At 36.2% G+C, this 18538-nt stretch overlaps 1 protein-coding gene and 2 pseudogenes across 2 annotated transcripts; 1 reads left to right on the top strand and 2 right to left on the bottom strand.

The window, feature by feature from the left end:
• Positions 1-845: 845 nt before the first annotated feature.
• On the top strand, positions 846-15924 carry ECA3 (endoplasmic reticulum-type calcium-transporting ATPase 3). Of its 2 annotated transcripts, XM_021965913.2 has the most exons (34): positions 846-1007; positions 1264-1314; positions 1435-1468; positions 1880-1897; positions 2370-2506; positions 3063-3137; positions 3499-3544; positions 4115-4174; positions 4265-4345; positions 4498-4583; positions 4773-4874; positions 5355-5408; positions 5524-5625; positions 5747-5805; positions 6609-6753; positions 7358-7465; positions 8082-8234; positions 8392-8496; positions 9013-9209; positions 9877-9988; positions 10516-10614; positions 10711-10856; positions 11007-11064; positions 11434-11526; positions 12061-12111; positions 12252-12383; positions 12570-12671; positions 12952-13006; positions 13658-13743; positions 13969-14117; positions 14570-14675; positions 14782-14835; positions 15337-15385; positions 15526-15924. In XM_021965913.2, the coding sequence occupies exons 1-34, from the start codon at positions 975-977 to the stop codon at positions 15594-15596; spliced, it is 3009 nt and encodes a 1002-aa protein (XP_021821605.2). In that variant the 5' UTR covers positions 846-974; the 3' UTR covers positions 15597-15924. The 2 variants fall into 2 exon arrangements, with proteins under 2 accessions (XP_021821605.2, XP_021821607.2); XM_021965915.2 differs by lacking the exons at positions 13969-14117; positions 14570-14675; positions 14782-14835; positions 15337-15385; positions 15526-15924 and having other exon boundaries at positions 13643-13743.
• Positions 15925-16002: 78 nt separating this feature from the next.
• Positions 16003-16977, bottom strand: LOC110763153 (putative serine carboxypeptidase-like 52; annotated as a pseudogene).
• Positions 16978-17000: 23 nt separating this feature from the next.
• Positions 17001-18466, bottom strand: LOC148297963 (serine carboxypeptidase-like 7; annotated as a pseudogene).
• Positions 18467-18538: the final 72 nt, after the last annotated feature.

Genomic DNA, 18538 nt, shown 5'->3' with positions numbered 1-18538 from the left:
AGAGAGAGAGAGAGAGAGAGAGGGCAGAGAGATAGATAGAGAGGGCAGAGTCGCAGAGAGAGGGGCAGAGTCGCAGGGAGAGGGTGTTTGAAGAAAGGGTTTGGTGTTTGGTGTTTGGTTGGAGAGAGGGAAGAAAGGGTTTGGTGTTTGGTTTTTGTGTTTGGTTGCAGAGAGGAGAGAGTTGCAGAGAGAGAGGGAGTCATAGGGAGAGAGGGAAGAAAGGGTTTGGTGTTTGGTTTTGGTGAGAGGAGAGAGTTGCAGAGAGAGAGGGAGTCGTAGGGAGAGGCAGAGAGGAAGAAGAAAGGGTGGGTGGGTCCCAACCCTCTGTTTATTAAAATGATTTTTTTTTCATTTTATATGTCATACTATTGTATTTTACAGTGTTTTATTATTTTTAACATATGAATTGACCAATTTGCCCTCATATTTAACGGCAAATTGGATGAAATGTTCGAATTTTGACGGTGAGGGGAAAATTAATAATAAAATTTAATTCGAGCCTGTAATTGACTAAAAAAAAAGGTCAAGGGGTAAATTGAGAGTTATGTACAAGTTCAGGGGGCAATTCAGCAGTATACCCTTTTAAAATTTTGGACATAATTGTCCAAACAAGGTGGGTGTCGAAAGATATTTTTGGGGTGTTTGTGACATCTGATCTGAGGGCCAATGTCTTGGAGGCCCAGCCCAAATTTTCTTAATTTATACTCTGGGCCGGGGCACCGACATAAATACAATGGGCTAACGCATGACTTGCGTGGCCCGTTAAATTAGAACGTTAGGCCTTCGCTTGAACATAACGTCTCTCTGGTCGCTTTCCCCTTAGTTTGTTGGTTTTAGATACCAAAAACCCAACCCAAGCCACGAACTAGTAAAACACAGAGAGAGATAGATAGAGAGAGAGAGAGAAGGTTGAAGTGAGAAAGAGGGAAGAAGAAGAAGTTCCAGAGCTCCGATTCAAAACCCTTCATCCGTGAATGGAGGACGCTTACGCCAGATCCGTCACTGCGGTAATTCATTAATTCAGTAAATTCACACCTCTGCATGACATTTTCCTGGAAAATCTTACAGTGAATGATAAACTAGCTCCAATCACTTCAGTAATTCAAATTAGGGTGGAAGAATTGAAATGCATTGGAAGCTTTTGGTTCCAGCATTTCTTTGGGAATGTTTTATTCTTCTTCTTGTTTTTCCTTTGGGTTTTCATTTATACAGTCAGTTTTTCAAAATATTTCCTTGTTTAACTGTTTCCGTATTCTTGGTTAGGTTTTGGATTTCTTTGGCGTGGACCCGAAAAGGGGTCTCACTGATGCGCAGGTACGGTAGAGTTTATTTCTCCAGACTGTAATTTCTACTGTTTTATTGGTCTTTTAGTTCAAACCCAGTTTTGAAGGTAATTGCTCTTCCTCAAGGTTTCAAGTGTTATATTGTTTGCAGGTCACGCAACATGCAAGGCTTTATGGTAAAAATGGTATGTTTTTTTGCTCCCAAGTACCAACGCGTATGCATACATCAATTTAGTTGTTGGGTCCGGTGAAGTAGAGTGCTGGTTTTAGGTACTCTACTTTGTATATCTGAGATAGTATATACACCCTTTGGTTTGACTTGCCTAAGGTAAAAACAAGCACTGCTATATTTCAATTGGTGTTCCATCATTTACTGGTTACGTGGTTTTAGCCTATATTGATGGAAGCTTACACGATGATGAAGTTCTTATGTTATTACTAAATTTAGTTACTCCTGGTTTCTTAATTATCTTCCCCAAGCTTGAAATATGAATCCCTTTGTCGTTGTTGTTATTGGTATTATTATGGGTTTTATTCATTTTTCTAATGCTAATGTGGTTTGCTCTTTCGTTTCATGCTTCAAATATGGTCTGCAGTGCTTCCAGAAGAAAAAAGTAAGTACACCATTTTCTTCTTTCCCTCTCCTCTGTCCATCTCACATAAAGCAAGTTTACATGATGTCTGTGTCAGAAATCTGTGAATAATCCCAATTTCATCCTCAATTTGCTTTGATGCAAGATGCTGAGGGAAACTACTTATGATTTAGCAAGAGGGAAACAGAGAGATTTTGATAACCTCTTTTGATTCTCTGGATGGCAATGTACCACCAATAATTTGTTATTACTCCCTATTTCACAAAGTGTAGAAAACCACTATCGTGGTCATTTTAGAAGAGATGGCTAGTTTTGGTGGGTTTGGTGAGAATGAGGAGTTTTAGGAGTCTAAATGCAAATTATTTGCCTGGAATTCATCTTTTAGGAATATGCTACCAGTAGTGATCTAACCTTCTGATAACACCGAAACTTTCACAAATCAAGATCGTGCATTTTATGCCTCTAATGAATATTATCTGCTTTCCATATGCAGGGGCTTCATTCTGGAAATTGGTTTTGAAACAGTTTGATGATTTGCTTGTAAAGATATTGATTGTTGCGGCGCTGGTTTCATTTGTTCTGGCTTTGATTAATGGAGACACAGGCTTAACAGCGTTTTTGGAGCCTTCAGTAAGATATCATATTTGTCTGCTCTGCTAAACTGATCACTTATTAATATTATTATTGGTTTTTCAAACTATGCTTAGAAGTCACCATTCAGGAGTATTCTACTAGCCAAAAAAGATAGTATGCATGTTCTTGTTTAATCTAATATTATGTTTCCTAATAAACGGAAAAAAAAAAAATTTGCATGTTGAACTGTTGGTTTGGACTTGCCGAAAAAGATTGTTAGCTTAGTTATCAATGCTTAGATGTTTGTCTTGGTGTTTTCTTATGTTCTTCAACTTTTACTTACCATGTCTAGATGTGATCCTTAGTGTTTGATTTGCACTCAACCATGATTTCTTCAATTCCTTCTTTTCCATCTGTAAGTCTTGATGTATGTCTTTTTGTTGAAGTATTAAAACCTATTTTGCAAAAAATTGTTGAGCTCTTGATCCTTTACAAATTAAGGCTTTGATACAATTAACGATAACTGTTTTCTGTATCTGTTGTTGATTAAGCACATGGGATACAACATGGTCTTAATAAAGATTCTTTTGTTTTGAAATTATTGGATGCACAGGTTATCCTCATGATATTGGCTGCAAACGCAGCAGTAGGAGTGATTACAGAAACCAATGCAGAAAAGGCTCTTGAGGTAATTTTACCTTTATTGTGTTTAAGAATTCTCATAGCTACAAGAAAACATCTTGAAAGGCTACAAAGTTTTAAGTTCTGTCTATTGAAACTTTGAGTTATGTACAGTATGCCTACTGGCCATTAACACTTGTGTTAATATCTTTCATCACCCTTCCCCACGTACTCATGTCTACCTTTTTCAATGCATCTGTGTTTAGGTTGCGTGGACTCCCAACATTGTAGTCTTATTTTCTGTTGCATGTTGTAGAATAAGAATGCATGAATTACCACTTAACCTACTTTTTGCTGTGGAAATTCATTACTTAGCCTATGTAGCTTCAGCTCGTTCTGATTCCTTCTTTTTAACCTTGATATTGTAGGAGCTACGTGCATACCAAGCTGATATCGCAACTGTGCTGCGCAATGGTAAATATTTTTGTTTATGAAGTCACTTGACTATGCTAAATGATGTTTATAGTATGTTATGATTTCATGTTTTTAGTCCTCTTTTTTATTTAAACGTTTCTTTCCGGGGCTTAAATTGTGAAGTTCAGATCATAAGTGTATTGTAGTACACCCTTTTACTGTGAGGTGCTGGTAGAGACCTCTCCAGTATGGTTGTATGCTTGTTGTATTTAGTTGGTTTTGTTTGAAAAAGAAATCCCTTCATAGCTATTCACATCGCTGAGCTGTCTGCCAAAGGGGAGAATTGTAAAACATATCTATTGTTGTCAATTGTTTTGGATGCTTCATTTTTGTGGTTAAACATTGCTCATTGCTGGATCTTGGGGATAAAAAGACAAATGGAAGGAACATTGTCAATAATGCCTGGAAAAGGAAGATAATTGCTAACTAAGCACAACTTAAGCTTTTGGAAGTAGTGCTTGACCAACAAAATCTTATGAACATAATATCAAATTTCTTGATGCTTTTAAATTACTCAAGACTATGTCATCCTTCATCACCCAAACCTGATGTAAAAGTAACTCCTTGCAGGTTGCTTCTCCATACTTCCAGCAACAGAGCTCGTCCCCGGTGATATTGTAGAAGTGGCTGGTGAGTTGGTCACCTGCTTTGAGTCTGCAAAATTGGCATATTATTGTGGTTAATCATAAATTCTAATTTTTTGTTGCTTAAAATGCATAGTGGGATGCAAAATTCCAGCCGATATGAGAATGATTGAGATGCTAAGTAATCAGTTACGTGTTGATCAGGCAATTCTTACAGGTATATCTGTTTTATGTACTGGACATAGTAAATCACATGGATATTTGTTGTTATTGTTTTTGTGAATTGCATGGATCACAATTGTTGAGTATGTTATGATTAAGCACATGCTGGATCCAATTTAGCGGGGAATTTTTGTTTGATGATGGCAGGTGAGAGTTGCTCTGTGGAAAAAGAGCTTGAGTCCACCACTGCAACAAATGTTGTATATCAAGACAAGACAAATATTCTTTTCTCGGTAAAAAAATTATATGTTTTATGAAGCTAATATGCTGGATCCAATTTATATGTACCGATTTACCTATTTTATAAACTTGAGGGAATGTGATAAGCAAGTTGTGCATTTCTTATGTCTTATTCTTGTTCTTTTTGGTTGGGTAATCAGTTCCAAAGCAATGATTAACTTCCTGCATATCGTGGTCCCCAGGGTACAGTAGTTGTGGCTGGTAGGGCTAGAGCTATCGTAGTAGGAGTTGGAACACACACTGCTATGGGCGGCATACATGATTCAATGTTGCGAACAGAAGATGTAAGAACTTTTAATTCAGTTTTGCAGTAGTTTGTCGCTAGACATGTGATTTTACCAAAGTCAGTAGCATGTTATCGTGCTTTAAATTTTGAAAGCTCTTTCTAGCATTGTATTCTGCAAAGCTGTTTGTGTACTGCCACTTTAGTGTCTAGGTCAAAGAGGTGTGGGTCTGTGTGTTTTATGTTTCTCCATCTCTTCCTAGTTCTTACATCGGTAGCAAAATGATGGAAAGAGTCACGTTGCAGAGCGTAGTGCTTGAAATATATTAATTTTACTTCATGGAGACCATTTGCAAAGTTCACCAAGATTATGGACTTAGTACTTTATGAAATGATGTCCTTTCCTCTATGCCCCATCCCCCTCTTTTCTTAAACTCAACAGGAAATAAAACTTGAAAGAAAGATCCTTTGTTGAAATTATATTTTCTACATATACAAGCTGTGTTTACTTCCAATTATTCAAATATATGGCTGCTTGCAGGAAGTGACGCCGTTGAAAAAGAAGCTGGATGAGTTTGGTACTTTCTTGGCCAAGGTAATTCCCCAAGTTTTTATTTTGGCCACTGATCTCAAGTAGTTTTTATTGTTAGTATCGTACTTGTGTTTTCAGATATTATTTATGGTTTTCTTAACTTTTGTTGCATTATTAGGTTATTGCTGGCATATGTGTACTGGTATGGATTGTCAATATTGGTCATTTTCGTGACCCTGCTCATGGTGGGTTCTTGCGCGGTGCAATTCATTACTTTAAGGTAATTTTTCATAGTAAATTTGAAGGTTAATGCTTTATTAACTTTTATCCATCATATTTCTGTTTCAATGGCTCTTCCTTCGCACTTTATGTTTACAAACTATTTTCTTGTGGCCACTAAGATTGCAGTAGCACTTGCAGTTGCAGCAATCCCTGAAGGACTTCCAGCTGTTGTTACAACGTGAGTACTTGAACTTTTACTTGGTGTATAGAACAAATGTGTGTACTAGTTAATTTACCCTTTTCAAAAGCCACTGCATCCGGAGACTAGGTCTCCAATATGGATTTGATTACTGGTTGTCTCATTATAGTGTGGGATAGGTGATAGAGCAATGGGGTGCCACTTTTTCAGCTTGAAAAAGGCACCCCATTGTGGGACTGGGTTTTGATATGGATTTGATTATTGGTTGTCTTATAATCAAACAACGTGTGGGGTAGGTGATAGAGCTGGAAGTGGAGTGCCAATTTGTTTAATGAGAATTTAATTAGCCATAGATTGAGGTCTCACGTTGTATAGTCTATCGTTTGGGTGGGACTGAAATGGAATAGAGAAGAAAAGAGAAATAGTGGGTGTTCTTTATGGCTCTTTCTCTCGAACTGTTCAGCCGTTACTTTCATTGAAGTATATGCATTAGAAGTAACTTAATTTGACAGCAAGCATTTAAGTTCTTGAGTTCTTGTTTGTGCATCTAGGCTGTTTTGTTGATTTCATGAGAATTAATGGAATCTGCCGATATTCCGGTGGATAAATTGTAGTGTATTTTCATGTCTCCTATCAATTTCTGTTGGAATCCTATTTATCAATATGAATTGAGGTTTAAATTAGTAAGTATTAATACTGAGAAATTCTTAAAACCTTGATTTTGTAATTGGAGTGTAATATGTTATCTCTAGGAAGTCATTAAGATTAACCAGTATCTAATAGGAAGCTTATCCATATCTGATGCTTTTCTTTATGATGGTCTTTCTTTGTTCTTGTTCTAGTTGTTTGGCTCTTGGGACAAAACGTATGGCTCGGTTGAATGCCATTGTAAGGTCTTTGCCATCTGTTGAGACCTTAGGCTGCACTACAGTAATTTGCAGTGACAAAACTGGAACTCTGACAACCAATATGATGTCTGCCTCAAAGGTGATTATATAATGACCTTGCCATGGTAAACAATTGAATATGGTTTGTTTATTTATTTTTTTGCTTTCCTAAATTGCTGTAAATAGCCAGGAACAAAAATTGTCACTTGGTACATTTGAGGCTTCGTATTGTCTATATGTATTACTTGCAGTTGAAACTTGTAATAACTTACTTCCAAAGGATGCAACACATGCACAACACACACACACACAAACATTTATGCAGTGATGGAAGAGGCACAGAAATGCACCCTCGTGTGCATACTTTATGGAAGGTTGGATGAATACAAGGAATTTATGAGTACATAACATGAAGGACGACATGATTTTTGGTCTGTCACATGTGAAATAGTATTTGTTATTTGACAAGTCATCAGTGCAATCGATAGAAGTTTCTTTACTTTGCTTGCTAGGTTTCACAAGAACTATATTAAATTGGCTTGGGTACCTGATTTGATAATCTCAAACCTACAGCTTGTTTACCTGATTTAAAATCCTGGAGTGTTAATTTTAAACTTTCTTCACAAATTACCATCGTTGGTGGCTTGGTGCAGTTATGTTGCTTTCAAATAAGTTTTCACCCGTTGCTACTGCTATCTCTTCAGGTTTGTGTACTTCATACTGTACAGCATGCTCCGGTTATTTCTGAATACAGTGTCAGTGGAACAACATATACACCGGAAGGCACAATTTTTGACAGTACTGGGCTTCAGGTAGTTCACTATTGCATATTTGGCATATAGCCAAGCGTGGCTGAAAGTAAAGAATAAAGACATGTGACACTGTGTGTGAACTTTGTTTCTTATAGTATTGTACTTGATTCACTTGCAAGTCATCTGATAAGGTTCCTAATTTCTTAGCACATCTGTGTGCCATATCAGTTTTCAAGAATGAAAACCAATATCAAGCTTTTAAAGGTAGGGAAAAGTATACATATTATATAGATATATCAGGCTAGATCTGGAGAGAAGTCCACGCTTAAATAGTTTTGTATATATAGATAAAAATTCAAACCATACAAGCTTTGTTTAATTTAATTTATTTTTTGGCCTGAACAGTACAAGGTTGAACTGCATACTGTTCAAGCAGATAGAGCTCTTCAAATGTGAATTTGCCTACCTTCAGATAAACAAAATTTGAATGTATTACATTAGGGTTGCCTTTCCCTTCAGTGTACTTAAATGTTTATGTTCTGCCTTTTAATATAAAACTTAGTCAACGTAATAATCTTTGCGGTTCTATAAATGATATCTGGCATAATTTTTAAATGCTTCATTCAGGTTCTCCTATTTAGTTCTGCACTGATTTGATGTGTGATCTATTTTTCAGCTCGAACTTCCAGCTCAGTCACCTTGTCTTCTTCACATTGCAATGTGTTCAGCGCTATGCAATGAATCTATCCTGCAATATAATCCCGACAAGGGTAACTACGAAAAGATTGGCGAGTCAACTGAAGTAGCCCTCCGTGTTCTTGCAGAGAAGGTTCATTTCTGTACTTATTCTAAAGTCTCAAGATCAGCTAATAACTGCAGTTTTCAATTCTTATTCTTTGTTCCCCTTCTTTTCTCTGTTTGTTTGTTGTGCAGTTATTCATGGTCTATACTTGTAAGTTTTTAAATTCACTTTCTTTCCCTTCCAGATTGGTCTTCCTGGCTTTGATTCTATGCCTTCTTCTCTGAATATGCTGAGCAAGCATGAACGTGCATCTTACTGTAATCACTACTGGGAGGACCATTTTAAAAAGGTTTGTGTTGTGACCCCTTTCCCTCTCAGATCATGCCTCAAAAAATAAATGGAAGCTAAAATTGTGAGTTAAGAATAAAATATCATATTAGTAGGTATGTTCTATAATTTCCAACTATCCAATCTTTTTGGAAATTGTATGTTATATTCTTCTGCTTTTATATATTTTAATTTTTCTATATTTATATCATATTTGGTATTATATGGAACATATATTTCTGCATAATTAAATCTTTTGATGAATCATGATGTTTTAATGCTGATCCGCCACCTTACTGAACAACTTGGAATAATTTGTTATTGCTTCTACTTGTCTTCTTGTGTATTTCTGGTTTGCCTCTGGTTGTATATGTTTATTCATCAATGTTGCCCTTCTTCAAGTTTAATGTCATAAGCAGTAACGGTGGAACTGTTTACTTGATCAATACAGAAGGAAATGCAGTGGAACAATTCTGACTTGGGATTTCCATTTCCTAAGATTTGGTATTTGCTTATTGGTTTAATATATGCTTTGCAGATTTCTGTTGCAGATTTTACACGTGATCGGAAGATGATGAGTGTCCTTTGTAGCCGAAACCAGTTGCAGATTATGTTTTCAAAAGGTGCTCCAGAGAGTATTATTTCTAGATGCACAAATATTCTGTGCAATGATGATGGTTCTACCATACCACTGACCACTAGTATCCGAGCTGAGCTGGAGTCAAGGTTCCATAGGTTAGAAATATTTTGTTCATCATTGATTGACTATGTTGTCTTTTATGTTATTTTGTACAATTGAATTGTACAGTGTTACATATAATTAGAGAATCTTTACACTGAAATTCTTTAGGTGGTCAACTCATTTATATTCTGTTCACTAGACATTGATTTAAGACCCCCCAAAATGAGTTAGTCCTTAAGATTTGAATCTCTTTGGATAGGCGCATGAGTTTTGGCTTCAGTTTATCTCTCTTTTTGGTTGTTGAGAAATTCTCTAAGGCAAGAGGGTTTACACTGTTCTTAGGTTTTAGTACCCATTAATACACTCTGCGATGAACTCATATGCAGTGATGGAATCAAATCCTTAGAGGGCATATTTCTCTTATTTTGTAATGTAAATTGGTAAACTTGGATTTGGCAATATCTTAATTTTTGTATTGTCGCTATAGTTTAATACTCCTTTCATATATTTTACTCTGTCTCTGTCTCTGTCTCTGTCTCTCTGTCTCTCTGTCTCTGTCTCTCTGTCTCTCTGTCTCTCTGTCTCTCTAAAGCTTAAGTTTTCATTGTTACTCACATGGCGTGTAAAAGTTCTACCAGTCAAACCTGTCTAATTTTTGTACTGGCAAGCTTGAATTTTTTTGAGATCATTTCGTTGTATAGATAAATATTCTTTGGTCAGTTTTGCAGGAAAGGAAACATTAAGATGCTTGGCTCTGGCCTACAAGCGGATGCCCATGGGTCTTCAGAGTCTCTCCCATAATGATGAGAATGATCTTACATTCATTGGGTTGGTATGCCTTCTATTCCAAATAGAGAGTCAAGTTTGTGATAGAATTCATACTGAGAAGGAAAAGAGTATATTTCTATTACTATTGATGATGGGTTACAGTCAATGTATCAGTCAATAAAGACTACCGTTTTCTTTTCTATTTAACAATGGAGGTAAAAGGTGTATATATATACACAAGAGACTATACAGGAAACCCTAGGACAAGGACCCCTGATGATGACTCATCGGATAAGAATAAGGAATATGCTTGTCCTTGTGTTGAATATGCCTTTGTGACCGTTGGAGCATAGCAGCTGTCATAGCATGGGTGTGTTGACCATTTTCTGGTTTTTGCTGGGTGTGATGATCATTTTGATCAACCATAGAGTTATGGCTAATAGTTTGTTTGGTGTTTATATCAAATATTTTGCTACTGTGCTTAATACTTCATTTTATTTGTTTAGTTCGCATGATATGGATGTCATTTCCCCCTGTTGATTAACAATATTTCTTTTAATTGTATACATTCTTCCTCTGTTTCTTTTGAAGGTTGGAATGCTTGATCCACCAAGAGAGGAAGTGAGAAATGCTATGCTTTCATGCATGACTGCTGGCATACGTGTTATAGTTGTCACTGGGGATAACAAGGTAAGTTTGTCCTTTTATGCATGGATGTATGCTCATGCGCATGTCTATCCACATACATGGTTAGAACAGTCCTGCTGATTTTGGACACGATTTTAGTCCACAGCCGAATCCCTTTGCCGCAAGATAGGTGCTTTTGATCACTTGGCAGATCTTGCTGGACACTCTTACACTGCGACTGAGTTTGAAGAATTACCAGCATTGCAGAAAACACTGGCATTGCAACGTATGGCACTCTTCACCAGGTATGCTGGTTGCATCTGTGCTGTATCTTGTCTCTTTTCTATGGAAGCTTGGGTATTTATCATGTGTTCCATCTTTTGAAATAATTTTTTCAGTCATTTTCTCTTTCAAATTATTTAGTAATTATGCATTATATGTTTCTGGTTTGTTAGGGTTGAACCTTCTCATAAAAGGATGCTGGTTGAGGCCTTGCGGCACCAGAATGAAGTGGTACAGTCCTCTATAACTTTATCACTGGATGATGAATCATTTTATATATGCAAGAACTTCTTTTTCATGCTAAGAATCGGTGTTTTGCTCCCAGAAAATTTGTAAAAGAAACTTATTCATTGGGGATTGTGCGTACAGAGGAGTGAGAATTGCAGAGTCTAAATGGGAAAATAAAAATAGCTGTTATACTTTGCTTTGGATTAGACATTAAGAAGCTCTCTTAGCAAATATGTAATGTAACTGACCAAAAAAGGATTTTTTTTTTTTCAGCTGTGTTAGTTGTGTGTGTGTGATTAGTTGTGGTTGTACTTATTTCCATACACTTGTTTCGACTTCTCTAAAGCTTTAGGGTGCTTGGAATTTTGTTAGGTTGCAATGACTGGTGATGGTGTTAATGATGCGCCTGCACTAAAGAAGGCAGATATTGGAATTGCCATGGGTTCAGGAACAGCTGTTGCTAAGGTGCTCATTTCTTGTACTCTAATTAATGCTTTCTTTTTCTGGTCAGAAACTTAAACCACATGACCCATGCACTGGCTGAGAGCCACCCTAACAGCATGATAGTGTCTGATGATTGTTGCAGTCTTCAAACTGAAGTTTCTGAGTAACTATACTTATCACTAGGTGAAGAGGCCATTGGTAAGTGGCCTCTTCTGAAGTAGCATTTCATGTTAGCTTATTCTAAAAGCATCTCTGCCCATATGTAATTTCTTTGCCCTGTATGATTAAAGACAAAAGTATGTAGATGCACTGTTTCCCCCATGTTATCTGGATACACTGTTTTCACACATGTCATTCCGAAATCAACCTCTATACTATTGGGTCCTAGAGCCATTCTCAGCTTAGAGAACATTGTGGCACCCTAATTTTTACAATAGCAGTTGAGAAGCCTGCATGGTTCTATTAAAAAAAAGTTAAAAGCAGTATTCACGGTTTAATTGTCATTCATATTGTTATTTTTGCTCTTCTGATCACTGTTATCGTTGCCTTTATCAGAGTGCGTCAGACATGGTTTTGGCCGATGACAATTTTGCTACTATTGTTGCGGTATGCCTGTCTTTCCCCTTTTTTTTTTTTTCCTTTTTTTTCTTTTTTTTTTGGTATTTCTAGTACTTTTAAGAAATGAGGACTGGAGTAAAAAGTTATACCTCTGCCATTCAACTTTATGAATGGTCAACTCTTGGCAGGCTGTTGCAGAGGGAAGGGCTATATACAATAACACAAAGCAATTTATCAGATATATGATCTCTTCAAATATCGGTGAAGTAGTTTGTATATTCGTGGCAGCTGTACTTGGCATACCTGATACCCTTGCCCCTGTAAGTTCATTTAATGTTCAGATTTTGAGCTTTCATTTTCCAACTCATTCTATGTGAGAACCGTAATGTCTTCTGCTTCTTTTACTTTCATTTCCTAGGTTTAGTTAGACCTTTTGCAGACATATTAGTTGATGAGCCTGTTTGTTTGTTGTATTTTTCGTAATACTTTATGAAAACTTTTTCCAGGTCCAGCTGCTGTGGGTCAACTTAGTTACTGATGGATTACCTGCCACTGCTATTGGTTTTAATAAGCAAGATTCTGATGTGATGAAGGCTAAACCTCGTAAGGTATTGCATTAATTTAATCTGCTATTGCAACTGTCCAATTTTAGTTGTGTCTGCACTCCATGCACTCAACGTTAGAATTTTGAGTTTTTCATGGACTTGTTTCCATTTGCTAGTGAAGAATTATAGTAATTGGACAGTTTTGTTTTGTTTTCTTTCATTAAGTGTATGTATGCTTTATGATCCCATGATGATATTATCTTAATCTCATAAAACTATTCTTTTGTGGTTGAAAGAATCCTATTTTCAGCATAATATCACTTTAACTTCTGTTTGTGTGCAGGTCAATGAAGCAGTTGTTAGTGGATGGTTGTTTTTTCGTTATTTGGTAATCGGAGGTATGCATAAATCACATTTGACATGGCTCCTAGTGATGTTGATGTCGATTACATTTGGTTTACTTCCTGTCAACCTTCTAAAATAGCACACAGGACTGCTCTCCATTAATAAATATAATGAAAATTTTTAAAGCCTTATAAACTGTAGGCCTTATACATATTGTTTTGAATCCATCTTTGAGTCACTTTATTGATTAGTTTATTGTCTCAGGCTTGATAAATATGCAAATGTCTCACATTCATAAGCAACTTTTGAACGAAAAGTATTGGGATCACTTACTGAATGACCTTTCGTTCCCTACTTTTTTCTTGGTTGCATTTATTTTTCCATATGGATTAATACAAAATAGGACTGTGTGGGTTCACAATCTTGTTTTTCATAATTATATGTTCCAATATCCAGAATTAATGCTGGCGATTAGTTAAGAACTAAGACATAACATGAAACCATTTACAGTTTTTCTATAATTTTTTTCACCTTGGTGAATCTCTAAAGTGAAATTTTTAATTGCTGTCTTTCTAATATAAATTATTGGTGATCTGGATAACAAATAGCTAGGGTAGTAGCAGGTTAATAATCAGTAATTCAGTTTACTGTACATGTGTTTGTTTATTTTCATTCAACTTCCAATGAAGGTTTATGAATTGCAGCTTATGTTGGGCTCGCCACAGTTGCGGGATTTATTTGGTGGTTTCTTTACTCTGATAGTGGTCCTAAACTGCCGTATTCTGAATTGGTAAGATCCTACGGACTGAAGTCCCGCATTGTTTTAAATTATTGTTAGAGCTCTTTTGTGACTAAGAGTCAAAGTAAATGGAGGAATTCTTCAGGCTGTTCACTGGTTTCTGTGGTTTTGATAACAATTTTTTTAATAATTACCTCGGTATAGAAAGGTGCATAGATAATATCCTTTGTTATGTTTAATTTGTAGTTTTTTAGTTTCTTAGTTATTTTGTTTCAGATGAACTTCGACTCATGTTCAACGAGGGAGACAACTTATCCATGCAGTATATTTGATGATCGCCATCCATCAACAGTGTCCATGACTGTGCTTGTGGTTGTTGAAATGTTCAATGCCTTGAATAATCTCAGCGAAAATCAGTCTCTTCTGTAAGTATATACTTCGATGTTTATGATATTACAATTTTCGTCTGATATTTAATTAAGAAACTATTGCTGCAACTCATTTGATTTATCGGATTGAAAGCACATAAAATTTGTTATTAGTCCTGCTTTGTATATTGTCTTGTTCCTTTAAGGTAGTATATAGTAAGGTTGTGTTCTTGTTGAGTTTCCAATATTTCGCAATTTTCACCCTTGACTGGATTATCCTTGTTCTCTTTACAGTTGTTATGGCAACCATTCAGGGTAGTTGTCCTTGCTTTGTATATTGTCTTGTTCCTAGGTACTATTCAGCTGGCTAGATACTGAGACAAACATCTTGAAAGATTTTATTCCCGTATCATTGATATATGAATTATTGCAACATAATATATGTTTTGATTGTTTCTGGGTAGTTGTAGATTAGACTTACTTTAGCACTGACTTTCTGTGGTTTCCAGGGTTATCCCTCCATGGAGTAACTTGTGGCTAGTTGGTTCAATCATTCTAACGATGATCCTTCATGTGCTAATATTATATGTCCATCCACTCTCTGTTCTTTTCTCTGTAAGTAGTTTCCTGTACTTGTGCTTGTGATTGATGGTTTCTGTTGTCCTTTTTTATTTTATAGAAATGAACATAATTAATGGTCTCGTAACATTTTCTGCTGTAGGTAACACCATTATCTTGGTCTGAGTGGACGGTTGTGTTATACCTTTCATTTCCTGTATGTGGCTTACCCTCTCATAGTCCTTTTTTGTGATTCTGTTTTTTGACTATTATGACAATTTCTCTTACGATTGGAATATAATACTTTTCAGCTATAAAATGCATGATCTATGTGAGACATTTTCTCTAAAATTTTAGCTCTTAATTCAAGGCATTAATAGCGTGGATATGCTGGATTAACATTTCTTACATAAAAATTTTGTGTGGGTAAATAACTAATGATTTCTTTCCTTTTTATTACATATATATTCAGAATATTGCTTTGGGAAGTTAAAAAAAGTTGTCAACTTCGTGTGTTAAGAAGTGACAATTTGTCTCTTAATGCAAATAAAGCATTATAAAGATTTAAAATTCATAGAAACTTACACATGGTGGGGCTGTAAATGTGTTACTTTTGTAAGCTAAGCAATAATTCTGTCTGGAAATGATACATCATAACTGCCTTTGGCAGCTAGTCTTTGTCAACACTCATTCAAGCTTCATTCATTATCTGATTTAGGTTATTATCATTGATGAAGTGCTAAAGTTCTTCTCAAGAAGTTCCACTGGTAAGATCTTTATCCTTTTCATGAAGTCTCATCATTTTCATCTCAACACAATGTATATATGACTAATGCTAACTCGGATTGTGTTCGAGAAACAATATTGCCCACTTATAAATTTTGGGGGCTGTTGCTTTTGTATGTAGGTATACGGTGGTTCAGTTTCCGGTGGAGGAGGCCCGATTCACTGCCAAAAAAGGAATTGCATGAGAAATAGAAATGGAGATTTATGCGACCCAATTTTTTGAGACACCAACACTGGAGGAGACAAACTCCTTATTGTGAAAGCCTATATGTTTTGACATATCCTTCAACAGATAGGAGGAGCCGTGCATTCATAATGGATTCAAATGCTTCCTCGAGATGTAGGAGTGGATAGCGTTGTAATTTTATAGGTACTATTTTACCCTCATTTTGATCTTCTGTATACAAATTACCCGGCGAAGAGCCGCCATTAAATGAAGGAAAAGTTCCCAAAAACAAATACAAAAGACGGCCCTCTTGTTATTTTGGGTCTTATATCATTAAGTTATTTTTGTTAAACATGTTTTCTTTCTCATGGTGGTGGGTTTTCATTCTTATAAAACCATCATATGAAACATTTATTTCTAATGTTAATGTCGTTAAGATGCAATAAATTTTGTCAAATGTAAAACCTTGATCAGCAACCTTATTGCTCTCTTTGATGGTAACATTATTGTAAATTTGTAATTGACTGGAAAAGAAAAATATACAGCTGTGAAGTTGGAGATGGTTAAAAGAGGTTCCTCAGATATCCACCTTTTATACATGGTCAAGCCTTCTTCACGCTTGTACTCAGGAGCTGTGTGCCCTGCCCCCCCCCCCTGCATGCAAATTATAAGTTATAACCAGACAAGAATACAAAAAATTATGAAGTTCCAATTGAATCATAATCTTCCTGTGATTGTTGATTGGAAGAGCAGAAAACTGAAACAAATGTTCTTGCCTTCATACGTCATCCGACTCGAATACGTTCTTGTATAACTACATCCCAAAGCAACAATTAAAATTTCCATTAGCTCACTGGATCATCAAGCTCAATCCAAAATTGTAAGTACTTACCCTGCAATTTGACCTTGCACAAGCCATGGTCTCCAGTCATCAATAATGGAATAATTTAAAGATTTTATCCATGCTTGATGTATATCTGCGCGCGTCTCGTGTGTGGTGGGTTTAAATTCTCACCTTTATATTAAAGATGGAAGGCCTTTAGCACTAAGCTTTGCATGATACTGAATACTGGTTTCAATGTCATGGACATAAGGTTTTTCGTAGTTGCATCGCTGCCATTTCCCTATACTTCCCTGCATTACCAATTGAAGGTAAAGATTCATCTCTGTCTACATTTTTTGTTTACCAATTTAGTGTTCAACTCTATCGTACCTTGCGTATGCGAAGGGCTTTGCGGACGTAAGAAATATATTATTGAGAAAGCAAATATCCATAACTCTAATAATACAAAGAAATATATATATAAAATGGAAGTTTAAACTCTTCAAATTGATCTTCCTTAGCTAGAGTAATGCCTAAACATGTCATATTAATGTGCTTTACTTAGTGAGAAGTCCTCCTCTCATGTTCAACCCCTCACCTCACGTGCCAGTTATATTGTCAATTTTGTGTGAGATGGGTTGTATACAGCGGCTGCACTCAAGAAAGTTTCCCCATCAACTGGTGTTAAGTAAAGAAAACTTGTCGATTAGATGAGCTCATTAAGACCCCAAATAAATTGTTTCTAAATTTGCTCAGCTTCCTGAAGAATTGGAGGGCATGTTGCACTTGTTCCGAATCACCTGGCTGGCCAGCAAATGAAGATCTTGCATACGAAAATCCAGTTCCAACCGGGGAATCTAAGCAAAATTATGCTAGATAGCTGCCATCCAAATTCATCATACCATTCGATTCGAAAAACAAAAAGTATATGTATATATTTAGATTAATTTTCTTCTCAAGAGAAGTATAATTGCTTGCTAAGATGATGTCTAATATCGTTCTAATTCTGGTGATGAATCAGAGTATAAATACCTTTGTCCATGAGTATGGATTTAAGATAAGGTAGGTAAACTCCCATTGTACTGCTCTATTTCAAAATTCAGTGGACCTACAAAATGAAGAGGACCAATGAGTTGCTGCTGGTGTGAAACTATCAAATTACAACTAAGCCTAGCCCCTATGGAAGAAAGACTAATTGCAAAATTTTAGTATCAAAATGCTATGACTTTCTGATTCTCTTTCTTTATGACCAAATTATTAGAAAGCAAAGTGTTACCTATTACGTACAGAAAGGCAGTCACCGGAGAACAACCAGGTCCACCAGTTAGCCAATGCATTAGAGGATCCTCTTCTGCCTTGCTCTCTAACTTGACGAAGTAGTAGAAGAGCTGCACCTCCTCTGCTTCCCCCACTCCCACGTACCTAGCAATTCACATAAATATATGTTTACGTATGTACAGTTATTTATATTGTCAGGTAAATGCTTAATTTATGCCGGCCGACTCTGATAATCTAGACCACACATTCTGACAAAAATCAACATGAACATTTTCCCCATATATATGCATTCAGCACTGACGCTAACTGATATTTTGCAGCAATATAGACGAATATAAATACCCAGTTTCGAGTTCGAAAGGAAGAGGTCCATGGATTCCGGGAAGAGACTTAACGAGTGAGGAAGAGCCTGCAAGCAGCTGTGAGCAAAGCTGTGAAGAAACCAGAAGTAAAAAGTAGAAGCAGCATACCATGGCAAAGAGAAGAAAGCCTTGCCATGGGATTTGATATTGGCATTGGCCCTTGGTTCTACTACTTTTATTATTGTACAATTAAGGTTTATGCTATATATATGGAGGACATGGAGCTCAACGTGCGGTCTTATTGTGAATATATAGTGGCCTAAAGTTTGGGGTTAGGGGATACGTCGACTAAAAAGTTGGCTGGCTGGGATAATAATAAGAGCCACGACAAAATGGTTGAGTTACTAGGGACAAGAAAAACTAAAAGTCCTTTTTATTATTATTATGATTTTTTCACTATTTTGTTTATTTTCTTCCATTTAGTTTCCAAATTCTATTGTAGTTAAAACTTAAAATCGTAAAAAGAAAATTTCCGTTCTTTCTATAAGCTATTGTTATTTCTCGG

Source organism: Prunus avium, chromosome 1 (genome assembly GCF_965620075.1).
Source record: "Prunus avium chromosome 1, drPruAviu1.hap1.1, whole genome shotgun sequence".
Classification (NCBI taxonomy): domain Eukaryota; kingdom Viridiplantae; phylum Streptophyta; class Magnoliopsida; order Rosales; family Rosaceae; genus Prunus; species Prunus avium.
This window is presented reverse-complemented; position numbering and strand designations above follow the sequence as displayed.